We start from the raw sequence: 23,223 nt of genomic DNA on the forward strand, positions 1-23,223 counted from the left end.
CCCTCCAGGCATTAGGAGTCAGCTGGGTCCATCACGAGGTGGCTCTGGATAGGGCAGAGTGAACATGTGTCAGACCACAACTGCATTAGGAAGAATGTTCTGAGATCTGGTTGTCACCACCAGTTCTGGCCTGTCACTCCCATGCCCTCATTATAAATCACTGCAGAATATAAAAGCAAATTCATAGCACGTAAATCAAGCTTAGAAAGTTTGCAGGTCTGCTCCCTATCGAACTCAAGCAAGTGACGGAACAAAAGTATTTGGAGCCAAAAGTTGGTGTTTAACCATTTATTCCAGTCAGTGATAGGGAAGAAGGGCGATGCCCGGTCTCAGCAGGCCATCGCTGGTAGGATGAAAGCTCAGCTAGAAGTAGTTGATGACTCTTCTGATGGACTGGACGCTCGCGCTGCGTGCCTGCCATGCATTGAAGTTGCTGAACTCGCCGCGCTCCACCACATACATACGGCCTCGATAGTTGGGCTCCTCGTACAGCACCCACCTGAGCAGAAAGGAAGGGTTATTCAGGTCTCAGCAGTATGGTCATGCGAGGCGCCCACATTGAGCAGCTGCAGTTAGGCACTGCAGTGCTGCAAACTACCAGGGCCCGATGGTCCCTCTGCAGTCCCGGTCCTATCCTGCAAACAGAAATGACCCTGATGGAGTTAACAGCTGGTGCTTCTCCCCATTTCCAGTGCAGTTTGGCAGTTACCCACAGCCAGACTGGATCTTGCCTGTAGAGGAAATTGTTCAGGGTTACACCAGTGATGAAGCCTGAGACCAGGGGCTCCCTGTTTCACGCTGCCTGTAGGAATCGATCTATTGTGCATGATGAAGCTCAGAGAGAAACAACTGAATAGCATCTGATAGTGCTAAAGAAGGATGTGAATTCCCTCAGCCCCTGGATAAACCCATCTTGGATTGCAAGGAGAAATGTGCAATGCTTGAAGGATGTTTTACCTCTTTGAACTGACTCAGTAGTTATGACAGGAACCATATTTAATAATTTCTCTCTTTGCTAGTAATTCTCAATGGCCTCTCTTTGATGCTTTCCAACAGAGAGCAGGACCTGGCTCAGTTACCTTCACTTTATCTCTATATCCAGAATTAACTATAACTTTCCCTTGGGATACAGTCAAATAGATACAACACTCAATAACCTTGGTGACTTTAGCATGCCTGACTGCAGCTAGCTTGCCTATGTCTTTCTCCGTTGGCAAGTCTCTTGGCATGTCATTCTCTATGTGAAGGACACAAAGTAGGGAAGAATTCCAATGGTCGAGAGTGACAAATTTTGCTACTCTTCTCACCCTCCTTTTAATACATCCCGAGATACGATCTTAACATGGCCACCTCTTTCCTCTAAATCTCCAATGCCTTTTAACGAAGCCTTGCCATTGCTCTGATAGTCTTACAGTCAGCTTTCCACCCCATCACTGCTGAACTGCTCATCTCTGCCTTGTTCTTCTCTTCCCACTGTTTTAGGGATTTTTTTTTAAGAATCTGTCTGCTTGTCCTGTTTATTGGCAGGCACAAATACAATCCTCCAAATAATTTGGTTTCTGTGGTCTATCTCTTCCCAGGAATTCAGCTGACAGCAGGGTTGGGACCCACTGCATGTGGGATTTCCAGGCACAAACTCCTTCAAGTACCGGATGGGGAAAAGACCGGTGGGCCTCCAGAGTCAGACAGCAGCTGGTGAACTCAGCTCAGAGTCTGACCCAGAGCAAAAAGCTGGAGGCCAAGGAAAAATGTTGTTTATAAAGCCAGCCACCCACGGGCATTATTTAAACTATAAGCAAAAGATTATGGTATTCAGTTGAGCCACCTTCCCAATTTCGTGACATATTTGGACTTATTTTGTGCTCCTGACAGGACACCCCGGGGGACCATGGTGGGTCCCTTCTCCCATGTGCCTGAGCACCAATACAATGGCACATCGAGCACACATCCGCCTGGTGCCCCTCTCCACCCTGCTGCCCGCACTTCCACAACCCTTTTCTGCAGCATTGCTGCAACGTGCTTAGCCAAGACATTTGGATCCCGAGCGTTTCCTGTGAACAAACAACTTCATTCTTTGGCACTTTTTGCAGCCAGTTTATATCTGGACTGGAATTACAAAGTCATCCTCAGGCTTTTCCTTTGAAGCTTAATTTGCAGTGCATGGAGAAGGCTGCCCGCTGCTCATGTGAGTGTAATAGCAGGTTGCCCTGAAGACATATCCCCCCATCATAGACCATGATGTGCACTGTTTGAGAGCATGCTCAGCTCTTCAGCTTAATGAAGAACCACTTATAAAATTACCCTGCTTCTCTAGTTACACTTCAGCCTTGTTCACAAGGCACACACGATTTTCTTCCTTTCCTACCCCATCTCTTCATCTTATATGCACCTCTCCAGAGTTCTGGATCATCATGGGTCTCTTTTCTCCATCAGCTCACCATCTCTCCCTCAAGCACTCCTGAAAAGAGCTCCCAGTCCTATTTTCTGTAGCTCCCAATCACTCGCTCCTGCTGAGAGCGCCTAACGCTGTTGAAAACATTGCATTGCAGTGAGCATGGGCACTTCTGGCCCACCAGGACATGGTAGCTCTTCCAGCTTTACTTTGCTCTAGTGCAGCTTTCAACCCTGGGCAATAGCGCAGAGGGTAGAGCAGCCCCTCATAGCCACTGTCTTTACCAAAACTGCTGCGTTTCTCTTCAGACATGTGGCTGATGGTCTGCATAGTTGCATGGAGGGAATGGGACAGGCCTTGGGGTAGATGAAAGGAGACTGTAGGATCTAGCGTGGTGATAAGAACCCACAGGCCTTCCCCTCTGCTTAAGGAAAGCCTGCAAATAAGAGGAATAAAAGGAATAGCAGAAAGATGGGAGAAAAGTGTATTGGCAGTGCAAGGTGATGAGTGAAGGCTTGCATGGCTTATTTAGCTCTTCCTTTATTGCTTAAAATTTACATTCTCTTACACCATGAGCAAGTGAGGAAATCAAGTCAGTCAGGAGCCCAGAAACAAAAAACACAGAAGATCCTGTCCTCAAGCCCAGCATGGGAGAGCTGATCCAGGCACATAGCACACAGCCCTCAGACATCTCAGTGCTGTGTTTCATTAGCACTTAAACCCAGAGGACACAGAAATAAAACTCTCATGGAACCAGCTCAAGCCCTATAAGCCAAAACTGTCTGTTCATGATGAAAAGCTAACAACGGAGTGCTGCAGCTCCAGCCTGAATCAAGCAGGATGCTTTCAGCAGGGCTCGAGGTCACTCATTCTCCACATAGGACCTGAGCAGTGCCATGAGCAGCCCTTACCTCTGCCAAGAAATATGTATCGTTTATTGAGCAGCAACGTTTGGGTACCTGTTCTGGTTGATATTTCACAGCCTGACTGCAGAACATCTACCAAATGCCCATAAATGCTTCAGCAGGATAAATGGTTCATTTGGTTCCTCCAAGTTATGTCACTATAACATAGAAAAACTCTTTTTGGGGTAGTTTCTCCCAGACCGTAAAACAAATTCAGCTTTTGAAAGTTGTTATTTCTAGGCAATCCTCTGTGGAGTGGCTGAGGCACAAAGGAGGACAAGAAGCGCACGTCTTCATCTAAAACCAGATGATACCATCTGTGATACTGGATCTGGCTCTGCCCGTGGGATGGGCAAAGCCACTCACCATGCAAACCCGCAACAGCTTCCGAGGAGGCAGTAACACCTCAAAAGTGCTCCAAAATAGCAATCTCATTTCCAGGATGGATTTAACAGCTTTATCATCACTGTTTCTGGCTGCGTGGGGTAGCAGTCGCCAGCCACAAAGGGCAGCAAGAAAGGTGCTGGACACACTCAGCCCCACCGCACACCACACCAAAGGCAGATGTTTCTCTCCATTCCCATGTTTCCAGGTGATCCGTTATCACTTCCTGCAGGCATGGCCACCCCCACAAGTACAGGCAGCAGCTTTTTAACAGCACCTGACACCATGCACGGATTTTGAAGGGGAAGCAAATATTTCTGTATCCAACGGATGTCGCATTGTGGGAATTAAGAGGGGAAATTGCAGAGTGAGATTTCGGTGGGCAGGGAGCTTAGGAAGATGCTGCTCACACCTGCTTTCAACATGCACAGGGTAAAACGGACCCACTTTCAGGCTGGGGATGTGCTGGAGACAGCCTGTGGCTGAAACTCCCCTCACCTCTGGCTACATGGTCTAGTCTGAAGCATCCCTGCCCATGGCAGGGTGGTTGGAACTTGATGATCTTAAGGTCCTTTCCAACCCAAATTATTCTATGATCCCATGATCCCATCCCCTCTGCTGCCCAGATGGTCACGAATGGGTCCTGGGCCCAGCACCAGCTACACCTGCAGCACCCCTGGGGTCACCTGGGGTTATAGGGTCCATCCAAACGAGAAAAGCAGTGCTGCAGGGTCTCTTTCTTCTGCCTGGTCTCACCTCTGCTGAAGCATCTCCTCCTTCCCTCCTCCTCCTGCAGCCTGGGGCCAGCAGGTCCCACTGCACCGTCCTGCTTTTAATGGCCTTTACAGACCTTTCCATGCACTTGCAACAACCACCTTCCTGGGGTCTGAACATAATGCTACAAAACCCAGTGGGTTTCCTCACCACCCTCCTCTCAGTATTTCGTTTTTTTCCCTATTTTATCTCTACTCAAAGCCTTTGCAAAGTCATGTAACATTAACATGAACACCCCAGGCTCCCTGCGAAGGCAAGCAAGCGTTGTGCCCCTTACATGTTTTGTAGGGGAAGGGCAAAATCAATCTGAAAAATGTAAGTGCTTGAAAGTTTCGGGGCACCTTCCCAATTTCTCAAGCTCCAGCCTCTGCTGCAGGGACACATGTGGTAAATAATTGGCCCTAGAGCTCTTGCCAGAGTACTCACAGGAGCTTTCTTGGCTTTATAGCATTGGTACTCAAATGTTTTTTATTTCAAATGCTCAGCACTGACGGGGTCCCCGGTGGACTCTGGCCATTTCTTCCCATCAGGAGCTGGTAGCTCTGCTCCTTAGTTTTAATGAGCCACCACTGCCTGATCATAAGCCTGGGTTTTGGGAGAGGCCTTGGCTGAATTGGAGGATCCTACAGGACACTCACTGTCAGGGTGTCCCGAGCTTGGATGGCAACAACCCTTTTCCAGTTCTGGGAAAAAACTGCTGCTGGGCAGAAAGGGTCCAAACCTCCCACACTGGGTGCAGGTGGGATGCACAATATCCAGTCCAGGACTCCCACCTGTGCAGGGGTTTCCCTGTGCCTCTCTCAGGCAGAGACTCTGGGAGGATTCCACAGCATCCCCCCACTCCAAGCACGCTTGCAGTGAAAACGTAATTGTCGGACATAGGGAAGGGGAGATGGACGGATAACAGCCCATCTCACAACAAGATTAATAAAAAAAAAGGACTGACCCTGTAGAGAAAATGCAATTTGCCACCCAACAGCAAGAAAAAGGCAAAACCGACTTCCTGCTGAGGCTTCCAGGAGCACCTGCAGGGGCAGGAGGATGGGGCTGAGCATCAGCAACACATCTGCAAAGCAGGTTCACAAGGCACTGAGGGTGACCTAAACCCCTCATTGGGGTGGCTGTGCATCACCACCACAGTTACCCCGGTCTTTCAGAGACAGGGATTAATTTTGAGGTGAGGCACCACTGTCTCATTTTTGTTGCTCGAGGAGGAGGTTTCTGGTGTTGCAGCAAGCCTTGGTGAAGCCACTTGCAAAGTAAAATCCCTGAGCTGCATCGCCCAGACACATCCATTCCCCGCCCCCCCTCAAAAAAAAGCCTCTGCATGGATTTTAAAGACATGTCTGGAAACATGCACAGAAATGTGAAAGCAAGACAGAAAGACGGGGAAAGAGAAAGAGGGAAAGAAGAAGGAAAGAAGCTGGTTTTAGGCTTCTTATTTCATACACCTTAAAAAGGTATCTCAGAGCTCTTGCAACATGTGCTTAGTTGCCACCCTCCAAAAGCCATACCCCTTTGAAGCAGCTCTGAATGGGCAGGCACCAAAATTCACCTTTAGACCATAGGCTTAACTCACAGTTTTAGGCTTTCTCCAAGTCCCCCCAGCACCAACAGGCTTTTCCAGGATGGGGGGAGCCTCTGCAGCCACCTCACTCCCCTGCAGTGCTGGTACAAAGGGTCTAGGGCAGGGAGCACCATGCCGGGACACGAGCGGTTACTTACGCGCCGTCGCCATACACTTTGAGGGCGTTGATGCAGGTCTTGTCCCAGCCTTGTCCCTGCAGGAAGGAGCAATCTTCCGTCAGCTCCAGGCTGGGACCGCTGAAATGGCTCCCCTCAAATATTTGGATCCTGTAGTGCTCGCCATGCTGGGGACAGAGGGGCTCGAGTCAACCAGAAAGAAGCGCAGCTGGTTATTTCCCCGGCTTTTATCAGACCAAGAGGAGGATGCAAGGGTGCTTCAGATGGGGAGTGTGAAAAGTAGTCCGACAGCACCGGTGCCAGGACGCGCAGAACACGCACAAACTCGTGACACCTCCCAGCACACCGTGCCAACCAGGAAAGCAGCCAGAAACCATCGTCTCTGCATCCAGCTGCACCTTCCCACAGCTGCTGTCCACATGCAGACACATCACTTGCGGGCTGCACTGGCACTTGCTCATCTGCAGATACCCCCACCAGCCCACAAACTCTTCATCCCAAGTACAGCATCAGCTACAGCCCTGGCTCTCCATCCACGCACACAGCAAAAAACCATACATATCTAGAGTGTACAGACATGCTAGACCATTTCCCTAAACTAATTTATATTGCTTCCAGATCTACGCGTAGCTGCTGCTCCTGACAGGAGATGTTCTGCCTTTCCTTAAGGAAAATAAAACAATGGAAAAGAAAAGGAAGCTTTCCCAGCATCATCATTGCTGTGAGCCCTTGAGGGTGACATGACAGAAAATTGTGCCAGGGAGGTTTCTGCAGCTCGTGGCACATGTGTGCAGGACAGAGTGAACTGGAAGGGTGTTTTTAAGCCAAATTCAAAGCATACCTAAATGCGTATTTCAAACAAACAACGTCAACGCACACTACGGTCGGGCTGCGATGCCAAACCCCACAGCAGGCAGCCGCCAGCAGCAGCCAGGCTGATACCGTGCCTGAGCAAACATTCCTCTGGGAATCTGCGCTGCAGAAATGCCTCGAAGCACTCGCAGCATCTCACAGGGAAAAACGCGGACCAGAACGGAGGAGCACATCCTCATGCCAGCAGGGCTCCAGGGCCTGGGGTAGAGCATCCCTCCATGTATGGGCCACAGAGGTGCATTAGGAGGGACGTTACAGACTTGAAATAAACATACTGCTGTGCCAAAAAGCACCTTTGGGGCCAGTGAGAAACCCCACCAGCTCCAAGTGGGTTTATCATTGCCCCAGAGATCACCAGTGATAGGAGTCGAATAGAAAGACCTAACCCAGATTCACTTTTCTTTGCTAATTTTTAATCTTTCCAATTAAACCTTCCTCTGGGCAATGCTTTTAAAAGCTTCATAAGGGGTGGGGGAGGGCTACATAATATGGGGAAAACAGTGGGTTTCGTTTAGGATTACAGGCAGAGGTTTGCAACAGCAGAAAATTCAGCTAGGAGCAGCCCATAGGTCTGGTTCGGAAAGCCCTCAGGCTGCCTGCTCCCCCTCTGGGTGCATGGGGAAAGCAGGCTGCCACAGCTCAAACTTGCCTTGGGCAGTGAACCTCCTTCCTAATTCCCCCATGAGTATTCCACAGGGACTCACATTGTAAAGGAAAAAGCATGTGATGCTGGCAGGACCTTGCCGCCTCATCTGAGAAACCATAGGAAAATCTCATCCCATTAAAGCCACTGCATTTCGTGCTGTGGGAGGAAGGCGATGCGTCTTCCTCCCGACTAGCAGCCATGGGAAACCACAACTCAGCTCTGTGGCTTGTGAAGACCACTCCAAGGGGGGGACAAACCTTCCCCAGGAAACAATTTCCTTCTCAATGACGTGTATTATTTCTAAAGAGCATAAACTTTTATCATGCTCATTCATGGCGCTCCTGTGACCAGGAGAAATAAAGCCCAACAGCAGCTCCGTCCCACTGATGCTCTGACCAGGAGAGCCAGAAGCATCCACTCACCATCCCGACGGGCCGGCAGGAGCCCAGGTGGTCACTGCGACCATTCCAGCGATAGAAATCGGGATACTCGCCATGCTCCAGGATGTACTGCTGCCCTCGGAAGTTGGGGTGATCGAAACAGACCCAGGCCCCGCTCTGGACACAGATAGAGTTGACCCGGTTGAAGAATCCTTGGTCTTGAAAGCTGCCGCAGCTGCCGCAAACCTCCAGCTTCCTGCCTGTGAAGCATTTGCCTTCATAGAAAGTGATCTATGGAGAGGGAGGAGAACGGGCCCTTGGTGAGAAGCAGGGGCACGGCTGGCCCCCCATTTTGAGCAGATGGGGATCTCGTGCAGATGCATCATTTCAGGGTGGTTTGGGGTTTCTTTAGCTGCTTTCCAGCAAGAGAAGCACGGCATCACTGGCATTTTTTCCTAAGAGCTGTATTTGTTTTTCTGGGAACGCAGCGCATCCCGCATTTACAACACTTCTCGCTGCCTCGTACTTGCTCACACATATTTCCAGCAGGAATGTTTAAACAGGAAACTCCGCTCCCGAAACACAGCTCCTTCTGCCGCACCCTCCCTGTCCCTGCTACCTAATTTGCTCCCGGTATCACCACTCACATTGCATCCAGACCTGCTCCCTTCAACCTGGAGGATGCTCGGGCTCTCTGGCCCAGGCTGAAAGCAAAGCGCTTGGGTCATTACTTACTTTTCCTGAATATTGAGACATTTTCTGCTGGTGCCTATCCAAGATTAAAAGCAGGAGCCAAACCAAACCCACGATGGACAGAAATGTTGGACACCCCACTATATAACAGCTGGCGGGGGGGGAGTGGGGTGAGACAGCGCTGGTGTTATGAGGGCTTTTAACAAAGCAGTGGGAACAGGGGGCTTTACGCTTTCCTGCTTCGTAGGCAGAACCGCTGGTAATGGGGCCTGCTGAGTGCAGGGTTTTGATTTTGGGCAGACACTCGGACAAAAGATTTGCTTGGCAGGGCTTTGGCTGATTACTGGTGCACGTTCACTGCTCCCGTTTAAAGGACTTTTTCCCCTCTATCTCCCCCTGCTTTTTTATTTCTCTTAGAACAGACAAGTAAATAAGGAAACAGCAGCATCTCTAAGCATGGCACACAGTTTCCCTGTGTTAGGCTTGCTTCCTTTTACTATCAGGCTGCTGCTTCTTCCAACTTTTTCTCACCTATTGCTTTGTGGCAGCCAAAAGTGAGCGTCCTTGGAAGACTACTCACCAACAACTCATTGCACTCCATCTATCAGAGAAATGGTTTCTTGTACAAAGGAATAGTTTCTCAACCAACCTTTGAGCCTCTTTAAATGGCGTCTCCAAAAGACAAGGACCTAATCCCCTCCAAAGCACAAAAGTTGGGCTCACAAGTCAACCAATGTTATTCACAAGTGTTGTTTTAATGAACGTTTTGTTCTTTCAGCACCGAATTACGGAGGCACTGATATAAGTCAGGCTTAGAGGGACTTGTAAGCCATGCCATTGACCATATAGCTGTATTTACAACTTCGGTCTGGCATCTCAAATGCCAGTGCAAGGAAAAGGTGCCTCATTTTCCCCTTTTTGTGTTATAAGAACATCCAGAGACTCTAAGTGTCTTATTCTCAGGACAAATAGCAAGGGAAAGCCTCAACCTGTAAGCCCATTCAGTTTATATTAACAAGCAAGGCTAGGAAGAGATAAAGGTAAACACATGCAGGTGGCCACCAGCACACAAAGACATACCAGACCACCATGTTAAAAGATTTGTCCTTTATGCTATTTAATAGCTCTGGAAGGCGTTTCACACCAAGCTCCTACTCATCAAATCCTCCTCTTTGTTAGCCACAGTGCCCCCGTCACTGGCACTGCCCTCCCTGTACCATCAGGCACACGCTCCGAATCCAGCCCTAAAACCTCAGTCCTTGGCAGGTCACTCCCATCCGCACACTTGCCAGCAGCCTCGCTCGGCAACCCCTCTCTGCTGCCTCGGCTCACCGCTTCGTTTCAAGATTAAAGGCCATTTGGGAAGAAAGGATGCCATTATTAAGGCTTAAACATATGCCGCCCTCTCAATTAAGATGTAGAAGTTAATAAGCGCGTGTGCGAGCACACGTAGGCTGAGCTGGAAGATGTCGCATGGACTGGGGTGTGCTGGAGGAGGAAGGAGGGAGGTGGCACACTGAGTTTGTAAAAGAAATGAACCCTTCAGCTGATGCAGTAAAACTGCCCCAGCATCACTGAAATGCTGGTTACGTGTTCTGAAGGGAGGCAGGAAATAATGAAGCTTCCTCTAATTAAAAGCCAACCCTGCCTAAACCCTCATTGAAACGCTGGTGGTAGTTCCTAATTGCTGGATTAGGCACCAGATGTGTGAGAAAAGTGAAAGTGCATTGGAAGTCCCACTTGGAAAAGCAGCAGCCAGGGCAAGGGGGCAATAGTGGTGCCCCCAAAACCAGCTCTTCCCTGTGGTTTTGCACCTAGTGCCCTGGGAGGGAAGGAGGAGATGCGTTCCAAGTCATGTCTGGGAGCACCAAAGTGATGAGGTGGTACTGTCTCTGGTGTTGGGACCCTACTCATTGGAGTGGTCACAGACCGCATGCTCTTTGCATTGCCATGAGCTGTTCAGTGCCTGGAGAGGAAGATCCACAGCACCCATGACAAACTGGCCCCAAAGTACCCAGTAAATCAAATACTACCTCAGGAGGAGGTTTTTATGGAACTAAAAGCCCGGTTTCCGCCAGCTCTGTTTTGTGATGGGATTTCCACAATTAAATGTGCAGGAACTTGACGTATTTGAGACTTGTGCCCGGCTCTTATATTTGTTAGAAGTTGTTCAACAGGTTCAAAAGCTATTTTAGGAGAGATGGAAAGAGGGGCAACAACTTTATTCTCATTTCTTTGAGAAACGGCATTAAAGATATGAAACGACAAAGGACCCATCGCCTACAAAAAGAAAAAACTATGGGGAATGAAGAATACTGAAGGCTGGCAAACCACAATCCCTGGACAAACCCCCTTAATTCCTTGCAAAGGATGGAAAGACTGCCAACGGAAGAGGGAAAAGAGAAGCTTGAGAAGCCTGTGGCCACCATCACCCTTTCAGGTACGTGAGGCTGGGACAGATCTTGCCTCCTGCTTGTGCCCAGCTGCAGGATCACATCTGACCACGGTGCCCCACACGAACAGGATCACAGGGCAGCCTTCCTCAGCTGTGGCTGTTTAAAGGATGAAGCATTGGAAACCCTGAACTTAAAAGTTTGAGTGTTTGGCTTTAACAGACATAAACCAAAAGTCTGAGGGTTTTTTGCACATCTGGGTTTAGAGAGAGGGAGAAATGAGGCTTGACAACAACAGAGGCAGCTCCAGGCTGCGATAACCCCTGCCTGTCTTTGCTGCCATGGGTAGAAATGATTTGCTCTGAGTCCAGGCCAGAAGCGGGGGGGAGGGGGGGTGGGGTGGGTAATAAAACCAAACACCTCAACCTCATCACACGAGATGGCCAATGCTGATTTAAGATCCACTGTAACCTTGTGGTTACAACCACAACAAAACCAGGGCAGGAAGGACTTGCTGCCACTGGACACTGTCAGTGCCAACACCAGTCAGAGAGACAGACCCAGGCTAGAAACCAGAACACAGCCATCAAGGACAAAACCATCCTGCCTGGATAAATGTGGTGGCTCCTGGCCAACACTCCACTCTCCTTCCTTTATCCCATCTGCACACAGGATCCAGGCACAGCTCTTGCTCTCTTACGAAGTGATTTCCATCACATGCTAATGACCTGTGAGCAAGGTTATGTCAGCATAAGTAAGCCCAAGCTGGTTGGTTTTCAAAACTCAGCTGTGAGGTGTCACCACCTCTGTCCATGGTGTTACACAGGATTTATAGGGGTGATTTTCCTGTGCAGCTCAGCAGACACTGGCCATTGCATATGCCTGGCCCAGCAACACACCTTGCAACACACCTGCAGCGTTAGGTGGTGCTGGCAGAGGGATGGTGCTGAAAGACCCAAGTTATGGTAGGAAGATGCCAAACTCACTCCTCCTCTGACACACAGATTTTAAGAAAGCAGGGTGTGACTCCCGGAGGTGAATCTTTGGGAGTGAGCTCACTAATGCCAACAGGAATGTTTCTTGGCAGAGGCTGATCAGGATGAGCATTCTGCTCAAGGTACCTACTACAGCCAGCGCAACCCCACACAAACACTAACTGCACTGCATCCTCTGAAAAGGCCACACTTCAGCTTCTGGAGGAACTTGTAGGAGGAGCTTAGCTTAGAGGCAACGCAGTGGAAGACCTGTCACGGGAAACATCCGTATCTCATGGCTTTCAAAACACTATCTTCAACACCTCAGTACGAGATAGCTCGAGCTCATTCGATTTGGAACAGCCACAGGTCCTTCCCCTGTTCAAACTTTTTGGCTCACTGCTGAAAAGGATTAGAACATCCTGTGGGCCACTTTGGAGCAGCAACAGCCCTCAAGAGTGAGAAACCATCCTTAGGACTCAAGGGAGAGTTTCTATATTAAATCCATGTTGCTCAATTAAGACCTAGCCCACCTCACACCAGTTGCCACTAACTCCTGCTGGTGATTAACCCATTCCCAGCACATGGGTATGCCACATGCTGCCCCCCAGAGCCACTGAGGAGGCTGGTTATACCAACTGCAGAACATCGCTGCAAAAACAGCCAAGCAGAGAAGGGATCTTCCAACCCATGCCCTCACTGGCAGAGCATATCACCTGTTCCTGGAAATGGGAAATGGCTGCCAGGTGGTAGTTTTGGGTTCAACACATTGCCCTCATCATGGATGCACTAAGACAGAGTCTGCATTATCTCTCTCTACAAACCCTGACCCACCATACATCATGTGCCACACAACACCTCACATTGCCCCACGAGGAGGACAGGCTCTGAAACTGGGCAACGTGGTGTAGGGCGAGGTAGGTTGGAACTGGGTGATCGTAAGGTCCTTTCCAACCCAAACCATTCTGTGAAACCTTCTTATTCCTTAGCAATCCCTATCACAGATTGACAGTTCAGATCTGGCCAGATTCCCATTAGGAAAACTAACTTCTCACCTCGGACCTGGGACATACTGGTCAGGTTAAGCCTAAATACTTATTAGCAGCATTAGAGAGATAGATGTTGAAAAAAAACTTTGAAAGCTTCTTTTCAGTAATATTCTGTCTAGGACTCAGTATCAGTGCAGCTCATTGCACATCTCAGAAAGCATCTGACTGACCTGGGACTTGGATTTCAGTCTGGAAAACACCAGAAAGCTGGGGTTTTAGGTGAAACCCATTCAGATTTCATCTCACTTCAAAAAGGAAAGGTTCCAACAGGGAAATAGGACACCTAAGCTGGATGCTGAGGACACCACTCACCCAGACCTAGATTAGCCATGTTTCTGCTGGGCCTGTGAAGAATTAGAGGCACAGTCATAGAACAGTTTGGGTTGAAAAGCTCCTCTAAAGGCCACCTAGCCCAAGCGTCCTGCCATGGGCAGTACACCTTCCACTAGACCAGGCTGCTCAAACCCCATCCAACCTGGAGCTGAACGCTGCCAGGGATGGGGCAGCTACAGCTTCTCAGGGCAAACTGTGCCAGGGCCTCATCACTCTCGTTGTAAAAACTTATGCCCAATCTAAACCTTTTAGTTTAAAACCATTGCCCCTTGTCCTGACTCTACAAACGTTGGTAAAAAGCTCTCTCAATGTTTCTTATAAAGTCACTTTAAGCACTGAAAGCTCTCCCCGGAGCTTTCTCTTCTGCAGTCTGGACAACCTCAGCTCTCTCAGCCTGCCCCCACAGCAGAGGTGCTCCGGCCCTCTGACCACTTTTGTGGCCTCCTCTGGACTCACTCCCACCGGTGCGTATCACTCTTGTACTGCGGACTCTGTGCAAAGGTTCCCTCTCCCGTTCCCCGGCCGTCAAAGGGGAGTGATTTTGACCTTGCCAGATGAGGCCGTGCAGATGAGTCAGTGCTAGCGAAAGGCTCTGAAGATGAGCAGTCCTGATTACATAAGAACTAATTAGAACCTGTTGATTTCTCCGTCTCCAGAGGCCACAGCACAGCAGTGCTAATTAGCAGGGTGAGCCCAGTGAGCCGCGGTGGGCCGTGACTGCCTGCACTGCGCTCAGCCTGCGACATCTGCACGGAGCAGCAGCCCGCGTTCTTCAGCGGCAAAGATGTGAGAGTGCACAGCTCGTAAAGAAGGTGAACGCACAGGAACACGCACCATGACACAGGCAACGCTTCGCGGTTCAGGTCGGTGCCCATCCTGCACTGCAAAGAAACTGCGTCAAGCTGGGACAGACACACTTACCTGTGCCAGGAACAAGAGTAACTGCCAAACGTGTCCTGGATCACCTCCCGGGTGCAAGCTTGCGTACAGAAACTTCTCTGTTCAAAGAAAGTAGAAAACGGAAAGCCTGAAGTCTTCACCATTGCCTCCAGTGCTGCAAGGACTTCCCCAGTGTCCTTGGCTGAAGAACAACGGAAGGCTGCCTGGTCCAGATGCCACAGTACAGCTACTGCAGACACAAGGGAGCAGTAAAAACACTTTTACAGCTTCTTTCTTCTGCAGTGTGCACTCACCAACCCTTTACAGAAGCTGGGAAGAAGCATGAGGCAGAAGACTCCACAGACCCGAAGTGGACAGCCTCCATGCCTTCCCGTTGTGGAGTCAATCAGGCATGGATAAACTCTGCTACACACAGAAACAAGATTAACAAGAAAAAAAAAGGATCACACACCCATTTTCTGCCCACAGTCCATCCTCCACTTGCCAGGCTGCACCTGCCCCAGCACTAACCTTGTCTTCTCTGCTTCCATGCATGGCAGGCTGGGAGGTGGGCAGCTCAGTCTCTCAGGCTCAGGATACTGGGAGGTTCCTCAGTATTCACACAGCAAAGCAAGGAGCTGGCCAGAAGCACAAGAGGGCAGGAGTTGTCTCCAGACCAGCACATTTTAAATCCACAGAAGTCAACAGGAATTTAACTTGACTTACGGCAGTTACATTTTCACAGCATCACAGGGTGGTTGACGTTGGAAGGGACATCTGGGGGTCACCTTGTCCAACACCCCTGCTGCTCAAGCAGGTCACCTAGACCTGAGGACCATGTCCAGGCAGCTTTTGAGCTCCCCTCCAAGGTGGGAGGCTGGTGGGCAGTGCTTGGTGACCCTTGCAGTGAAAAGATCTGCTCATTTCCTCAATGGGAAAGGATTTTGCACATTCCATTTTTCTAGCCAGGGCCAAATAAGTTATTTCCCTTGCGACTTACCTTTTAATCCACACAGTTTAATCACAATCCTCCAGAAGCCTCCGTAAGATCAGGGCAGGGTCTAAATTCATCAATTCCAGGCAAACAGCAACTTGCTAGGTACCGATTTCTTGCTTCTATACATAACCTAGGGCTTCCAAGTCTGTCCACTACCATATTTCAGGACTATCACAGCAAAGAACCTAACCAGTGCCAGCTCTTAAGTCAGTATTAGGAAGCACGAGGCTGCCCCAGCTGCTATTAGACTCCAACTGCTGGAAGGTGCCATCCCAAGAAGCAAACTAGAATCTCTGTACAGCAAAGGACGAGCAGTTCATGCTTGACTACACATTCCATTAAAAACGCAAGACTACTGCACATGGCTTGTCTTTAGATCTTACAGGCAGAGAGAGGCTTGGGAGAAGTGGAATAATTACGCTTCTTACAGGATGAGCCAGCAACAGGAGAAAGGAAACAACCTATGTTGATGAATTTAAACTTCAGCTGTTACACAGCTGAATTTAAACTTCAGCTGAAATTGCTTCTTAGTGCCAAGTACATGAAGTTTTGGAAGTTCACATTGCAAATCATCCAGCGAACTTGCACTTGCCTTTAAGGCCTCCCGAAAAGCCTCACCCCTGGAAGGTAGAGCTTTCATTATCCCAGGACTATCAAGTTGCACATTTCCTCATCCAGCTTTAGCAGCTGGCACACCTCAGGCACCAATGTGCACAGGAGCTGTTCCAGGGTTGAGATTGATCACCAGAACATGTGGCCACTATTTAATGAGAAAAAAAAAAAAAGAGTAAATGGGTTCATTGAGGCTTCTGATACTCCAGAAATACTACCATGTGCTACAGACCACATGACATCATGTCCATCATGCAATGCCACAGACTCTGGTCATACAACAAATCATGTGCGCCTCGTGAGCAGACAATGAAGGATACCACCAAGCAGATGACCTCCGATGGTCCCTTCCAACCTCACCCATTCTGGGATGCACATTGTTCCCATGCTCATCAGGTCATTTCTGAATCCTCAGCAATTTCATTATCAGCCAAAATACTCTTGTTCCAGCACCGCAGGTTCTTGGAAGGAAATCTACTGCATAGCCCGGGTTCTGAAATCAAAGCATGTACTGGTTTCCCCATAAGAGCACTCCAACTCTGCTAACTTCAGTGTTTCATCATGTATGACAATCATCCAGCCACAGAACCTGTATATGGCATAGTGTACGAAAATCTAGGTTAACAGAATGCATTTTCAGAAACTTTGGGAAACATCAGAAATGGGGGGAAAAAAAAGGGCAACTTTTTTTTTGAGGAAGCCAGTTAATCTCATGGCAACGCTACCCAGATTCAGAAGAAGAGCAGTGCATGATAAACAACGCACAGCAATTTGTTCAGGACGTGCAATTTATTTTAAATGACATTTTTGTCTTCTTAGCAAGTCTACACTTGTGACCTGGATAAATCCTAGTTACAAGTCCACGTGAACAGTTTGTAGCACAGGTGTATGCCGGCCCCTTGGGGACAGATCCGCACACCCTTTACTCCAAGACTCTTAACAGTTACAGAGGAAAAACAGAGTGCAGGTTGTCCAAAAATCCAAGCCTTCCCTTCCAAACCAAAGGTGCCACTTGCGTCTCCTTGCCGTGAACAAAGCACAACTGAGCCACTTGGCCAGCCCAGAGCTGTAGAAGCCAAAACGGTTGGGATCGCTTGCAACCAGCTTCCCAAGCAATAGTCAAACAATCCATTAACTCCAAGGATCTCACACCTCCTCTTAAGGTCAGCAGGTGAACATTTTTTTTTTTACACACACAGGAAAAATGATATGGAGAAATCAACAAAAAATTATAAACCATACATTTAAGGTTTGCAGCTATTTTATTTACAAGTATACATTTAACACAAAGAAACACTGATATCCAAGCCTAGGTAATAGTAGTGTAACAATATGCATCATTTTGATGATTATTCTAACCAACAAACTACACTGAAAAATTAATGCCAGTAAAATTCTTGGTCATAATATTAAGAAATACAATATATAAATTGAAAATATGATTGCTTAAAATTTGAAAATGGAAGTGAAGCCATTTGCACAGGAGTCAGAGTTTAACATAATCTGAAGGGAAAGGCTCCAAACCAACTTTTTATCGTTCAGGTTAACAGAAGAAAAAAAAAAAAATTATAAAAGAAAAAAAAAAAGAAAAAAAAAAGAAGCATAGTTTTATCCTTAAAGATAATGGGCAGTTTTGCTTCTTCAGGTAGAATGTATTCCCAGTGTTTTCAGGCTTTGCAGTGGAATTACATTACTGAGCATGAAGACTTCCCTTGTGAAGCTGCCCCATCGATTTTTTCTGCCTCCAAAATTATCCTCTTAAAAACATCCACGGCAGTCTGCAAAGAGAGAGCACAGCGTTAGCAGGGAAGGAGAAACTGCCCACCTACTGAAAACACAATTAACCCCCCAAATGTCAGCTATTTTACAGGCTTCACCAGCAGATAAATGCACACCCAACGCTTATTTCCAAGATTTAAAATGGAAAATAAGGTAATTTCAGTTCTGAACACAATCTTTTAGGAGAAACCCCCTATTCCACAGCAATCCTCAACTATTTGCTCTGTCACTGCAGGAAGGCAGGTATAACTGAGCCATACTCACAACAGAGCTAAGAACTGCAAGTCAGCTTCATTTTAAATAGTAAGCTTGCAATGAGTGACTGACAGCATTGAAGATTTTGATGCCGTGCTGCTCCAGAGGATAAATTATTTCTCTGTGTAATCATTCAGATTTCAAGGAATTAGATTTTTCAGCTCTAAATACTGACTATGCACAGCCCAGTATGAGCATGACTTTGATATTCTTGATTATTTCAGCCTACCCATAGGGAAGGCTGGTATTAGACAAGGTGCAAAAACATAAGGGCAAAACACAAGCCAAATTAGCCACTGTCTAGTACTAAGCAATATTCTCAAAGTCGTTCCGAGAGAAAGGAGGAATTTGTCTTAAAACACCCTGAACTACAGGATAGTCACTGCCAACATGGCCAAACATCCTAGCTTACTGCATGGAACACAGAGGATTACAGAGTCCTTCTGCAAAATCACAAGTCATACGTGAACCACTGGATCCCTTGACTCCTTCAGAAGGAAGGCAGCAAGTACTCAGACTACAAGTCACTTGTTCTGTTACCAGCTCCACTTGGTCCATGCCAAACCTCCCACATCCACACTGAGCACACAGCAGTTTGGTGAAAAAGGCTCTCCCCTACTGAACCTGCCTGTGATGAAACAAAGTGCATGCACTCACAAGGATGATACTTCCCCAGACACACACACTCATGAGCACAAGTTAAAAATCTTGGAATGGAAAGACACAATTTCCCATAAAAGCAAGTTTAACTGAAGCAGAAACACTAAGAAAGGATGGTAGACCACTTGAGTGATTCAGATTTTAGGGAAGAATTCACCTAAGTGCAGTTAGGTTTTTGGTGGGGTTTTGTTTAAGGGTACTGAAAGATGGGGAGAGAAAGGTGTCTGGGACATCATGCAGTAAATACCTTACACTGTTAATCTGGCGTTCTCAGGATTCACTCAGGTTTTAGGGGTTTCAAAAGGGTACACTAGCTTCCATCAGAATATGCAGAAAATACAACATTCAGCATCTGAGATCACTGAGAATCAATTTAAGAAGAAGAAACCTATACCACGGACAAGGACAATTCTAAAGTGCTTTTCTTTTCTATGATATTTTCGAGTGGAACATTCACTGTATGATCAGTACTTCATCATGTGAACCTTCAACCTGGGAAATGGTCTCCTGATCATCTCAGGCATGCCATTTCACATTTATGCAACCTCTACTCATCCGTTTCATGAATTCCAAGCATATGCTCCTTAAGGAAAGCATGTTTATTATATAAAAGCAGCCACATTATGAAAGAAGATAAAAAAGGGGGTTTTGTTGGTTTTAATCAGCAGGATGAAGAGCACCCTGCGATTTACGACTACGTGTTCTGACCTGGCAGATGTTATTCCGCCTCTGCAAGCTGTAACTCTTACTTGGACCACTTCCAAATGAATCCCAGTGCCTGAAGTAGCCCACAACAACCTTAAAAAGATTAGACTGAATTTTGACGTTTCCCATATTTATACCATTCACACACAGTACTATCTCTGGAACTATTTAACATACTTCATCAGCTGGAAATAAGAGTATACCTCTATATAATAGAGTTTCCCTGCAATCCCAACAGCATCTGACAGAAGTGGCTCATTAGTCTAGCAGCGATACAACGCATTTCCTGGGCAAATCAGACTCTAGGAAAACCATAATCAGGACTGCAGTTGCTACCAAACTGGTTCTGCTGATGAAGAGTTTCCCTTAATCAAAACTTGGCGATATACTGATTTACAAATAACTGCACCAATGTTTCCTTACTTAGAGTTGACATTTTCAATGGTTTCATTTTAATGCACAAATTTTTTATAACCTTGTTTCAAAAGGCCCATTAAAAAAAGCCTCCACAATTTATTCTGTCAGCCAAGAAGCTGTACATTCTTTGTCAAAGACGTGCTGTTTGAAACGCCAAGATGTAGGAGTTCACAGAGCTTGTTAATTCATTTCACAGAAAATATGTATTCAATGAGAAGGTTGAATCACTGTCCTATAGTTAACACTTTGGAATTTGTTATTCAGCCCAAATATGCTGATGAATTTTAGAATGAGCCTTTAAACAACGCAGGAAGCTATGTTTTGTGACAAGGAATAAAGAACGCAGCCAGACTTCACATGCATCTGTCTCCATATGGTCCAGTTACAGAATATGGGTCACACCTAGCCTGCAGAAAGCCATCTGTCTTTCTTCTACCTTTCTCCCCTGAGGAAACAAAATAGATGTCAGCCTCAGATACACATGCTGCCTAGAGAGCTTAGCACCATGCAAGAGACACCAGAGATTCAATTGCTTCTGCAGATGTGCCCCTTGGTGCGAGCAGGACACACAGCTCAGGAGATGCAACTCTCTTTGTCAGGGAAAGAGTTGGGAACACATTGCCAGGAGCCAGCGCAGGAAGGTGCAAACACCCAAACCCAGCTCACAGACGCTGGGGTCATCCTTTGGTATGCTGTGTTTCTCAACTATGCAGCTGTTTTAGTACTGTTTCAAAAAGGAAACTCTCAAGTGCTCATACCGCTAGTTTATCTTGGCACAGAACTGGGCAATGAAACTTGAACAATAGTTAGGTAAAGGAAGAGAGATTTTTTTTTGCTCCATCCTTTGCCAGTCCAAGCACACTCTCTCAGGTAAACATGTCAGACTCCTGGAGAGGGGCTAAGATCCCAAAGTCCTCTGAAGCATTTACTGAGCACTGCATCTTCTGAGCTTGAAGATGAATTTGCTCTTGAAAAGGAAGCAATGGCCAAGCAATTGCTTTTTAAGAGTGCTCTGGTTTGCTACTTCCTTACTCCTTCTAAAACAAGTTTATCTCATGAATTTTATGTAATTGGATGAACACAATTCGGCTGCTTGTTACTCCCTAAATTCTTCCAGTAAAAACTGGCTCCCAGCTTTAACTGTGTTTAAGACCAATCTGGATTCTGGTTGTACTTCAGTTACCACTTTATTGTACTGGGATTAAAATGAAGCACTATACTATGGCTTAGGTGAAACAAAATAGGGAATTTCACAAGAAAGTCTCAAAGCTCTTGAAGTTAGCCAAAGCAGTTCAACTTATCAGATATGTTTATAATACCTGGTAATAAGCAGTGTGAGAAGGTATGACAATAAACAGCCCTGCAGTAATCTAAAAGAGGCCTTTTGCATTAAGTCTCAGAATTGCCTTCTCAAAGCCCTAGATTTCCCCTAGATGACTGATGTACTGCTGATACACAGGCTCTTCCACAAGTCCTACCAGGTCACCCTGATCTGGAGGAACATAGCATAGCCTCAAATATATTTGACCTTGAAAACTCTTGCCAGCCACTACCATTTATCATCTCTGCAGCTTTGATCTTTGCGTCTCCCACTTTCCATCTATTCAAAGTCATACCGTTTCTGGAACGTGGTATCTTTTGATAACTCCTGGCAGAACAGGTCTATAGAACTATTTTAATTACTCAACATAGTGGGGCTATGCTTCTAGGACTCTCACAGATGCTCCAAAAAGGACTTTCCCCCACCAAAGCAGGAAGGGAGAAGAGGAGGAAAGGGGAGAAAAGGAGGCTTTGCTATCAAGAACCTGTTATAGGGAGTATCTTCTCTGGCTTCAACAGTGCCTTGCAAGCAGAGCTGTTACAAAGGACAGACCACATAGCTGATCGAGTTTGGTCTAACTCTGTAGCAAGGAGACCTACTCTTCTCGCTGCTGCAAAGAAGATCACGTACCAAACCAATTTCAGACCTAGCATACTAGAAATTGTCATACTATTGCTCAACATCTACCAAATACAGATGGTTAGGTTTCAGAGAGAAAGGATTAACAGACTTCCCCCAGTCAAGGAAGTTTGAGCTCTCTGCTGAAGTTCTTCAGCTCTAAATTCCCAATCCAGTCCAGCTCATCCCTTTAAGCATCAAATTAGGTTTTTGTAAAGCAAACAGTCTAAAGTGACTTTGGAAAGAGTTTAGGCTTAATCTTGACAGGCAAGTTAGATTTGCTGTACCAAGACAGTACAGGTGATGATTTGGATGAACCTTCAAGCAAAAAGTGCTAATGGGTTTCTTTTCCCAGTAATATTGACTTACGTAAGGTGAACATTCAGCACCAGGAGAATGACAACACACCTTGTTACCTCTGCTAGATATGAATTGCCATGCTGTTACATACTGCAAGCATGTGCCAAAAGATAAAGAGCATAGGTAACAGCTTTGCCTAATCCAGAAGTATTGTAATCTGAAAAGGGGGGAAGGGAGGGAGGGAGAAAAATCAGATGCTTTTAGCTGGTTTATTCTTCACACTGTCAATGTAGTTTCCTTGGGCATGCATTTCAACCTCTCCAGCAGTACAGAGAAAACAGTAAGAAATTTCATGCTTTCATCATGCCCAATTTGGACAAGGTTAACTCATGCCATAGCCAAAACCAGAAGCACTGATAAACTAACTCAAAGCACCCCATATCTGGAGATTAAGAACATAAACAAAAATTTCCAAGTTCTTCTTCCACAGAAAATCCAACTTTACTCAAGTAACTCGTAGAACTGTTGACAGAGACATTAGGCAAAGTCTATTTGTTTTGCTTCTGGGGACAGGGAATAGGGAAAGAAGGCTGCTTACACAGGTCCAGTCCTAGCTATAGGATTATCCTTGTGATGGTGCTGATGTTATTGAGGAGGCCACAGAAGGATGTGATATGCAACCATGCATTTCTTCTACATTCTTCTAGTGTTTCTTCTACATAAGGACTCAGTTTAAAACTAGCCTGACAGCATCCTTTTGACCTTATCATGCGTCTGTATTTTCAAAAAACCAAGAAAAGCCAAATTCTAATACAAGAACATATTTAGGAGCATTTTAAAGGAAGTCAGGTACAGCACCAAGAATAAGATGTTATCTAACATGTAATTAAATACTTTCATTCTGTGATAGGAAACCAGCAAGTGTAAATGTGTGTGGGTTATACTGCATCAGACTGGGGAACTTTGCTTCAGATGTATCACAGTAGTGTCTGAAAACTTCTGCAGTGTTCTAACATTTTTCTGTTTGCCTCCCAGACCCACAAAATGATTATGCCTCGCATTAGAGACCCAGCCTTGCCTAGCACCTCGAAATGCAAGGTTTGTCCCCCTAAAGGAACATACTCCTTTGCAACCACAATGGCCTCCTAGTTAAGGTAACTGCAGGAGATCACAGACCCTG

At 46.8% G+C, this 23,223-nt stretch overlaps 2 protein-coding genes across 3 annotated transcripts in view; both read right to left on the reverse strand.

Moving 5' to 3' along the window:
- Positions 1-273: 273 nt before the first annotated feature.
- On the reverse strand, positions 274-8,409 carry CRYGN (crystallin gamma N). Its single transcript, XM_057398260.1, is given in 3 exon segments — positions 274-499; positions 6,181-6,326; positions 8,101-8,409. Coding segments are annotated over 3 exon segments (591 nt in total). The 3' UTR covers positions 274-363.
- Positions 8,410-17,231: 8,822 nt separating this feature from the next.
- Positions 17,232-23,223, reverse strand: part of RHEB (Ras homolog, mTORC1 binding) — a 41,600-nt gene continuing 35,608 nt past the window's right edge. For both annotated transcript variants that reach the window (XM_057398319.1, XM_057398318.1), the window contains exon 8: positions 17,232-17,766. In XM_057398319.1, the coding sequence (XP_057254302.1) occupies positions 17,674-17,766 (93 nt within the window). In that variant the 3' untranslated portion in view covers positions 17,232-17,673. The remainder of the gene's footprint in view (positions 17,767-23,223) is intronic.

The sequence above is a fragment of the Pezoporus wallicus genome, unplaced genomic scaffold (assembly GCF_028554395.1).
Source record: "Pezoporus wallicus isolate ANWC-B61680 ecotype Strahan unplaced genomic scaffold, APGP_CSIRO_Pwel_v1 contig_7237, whole genome shotgun sequence".
Classification (NCBI taxonomy): Eukaryota; Metazoa; Chordata; class Aves; order Psittaciformes; family Psittacidae; genus Pezoporus; species Pezoporus wallicus.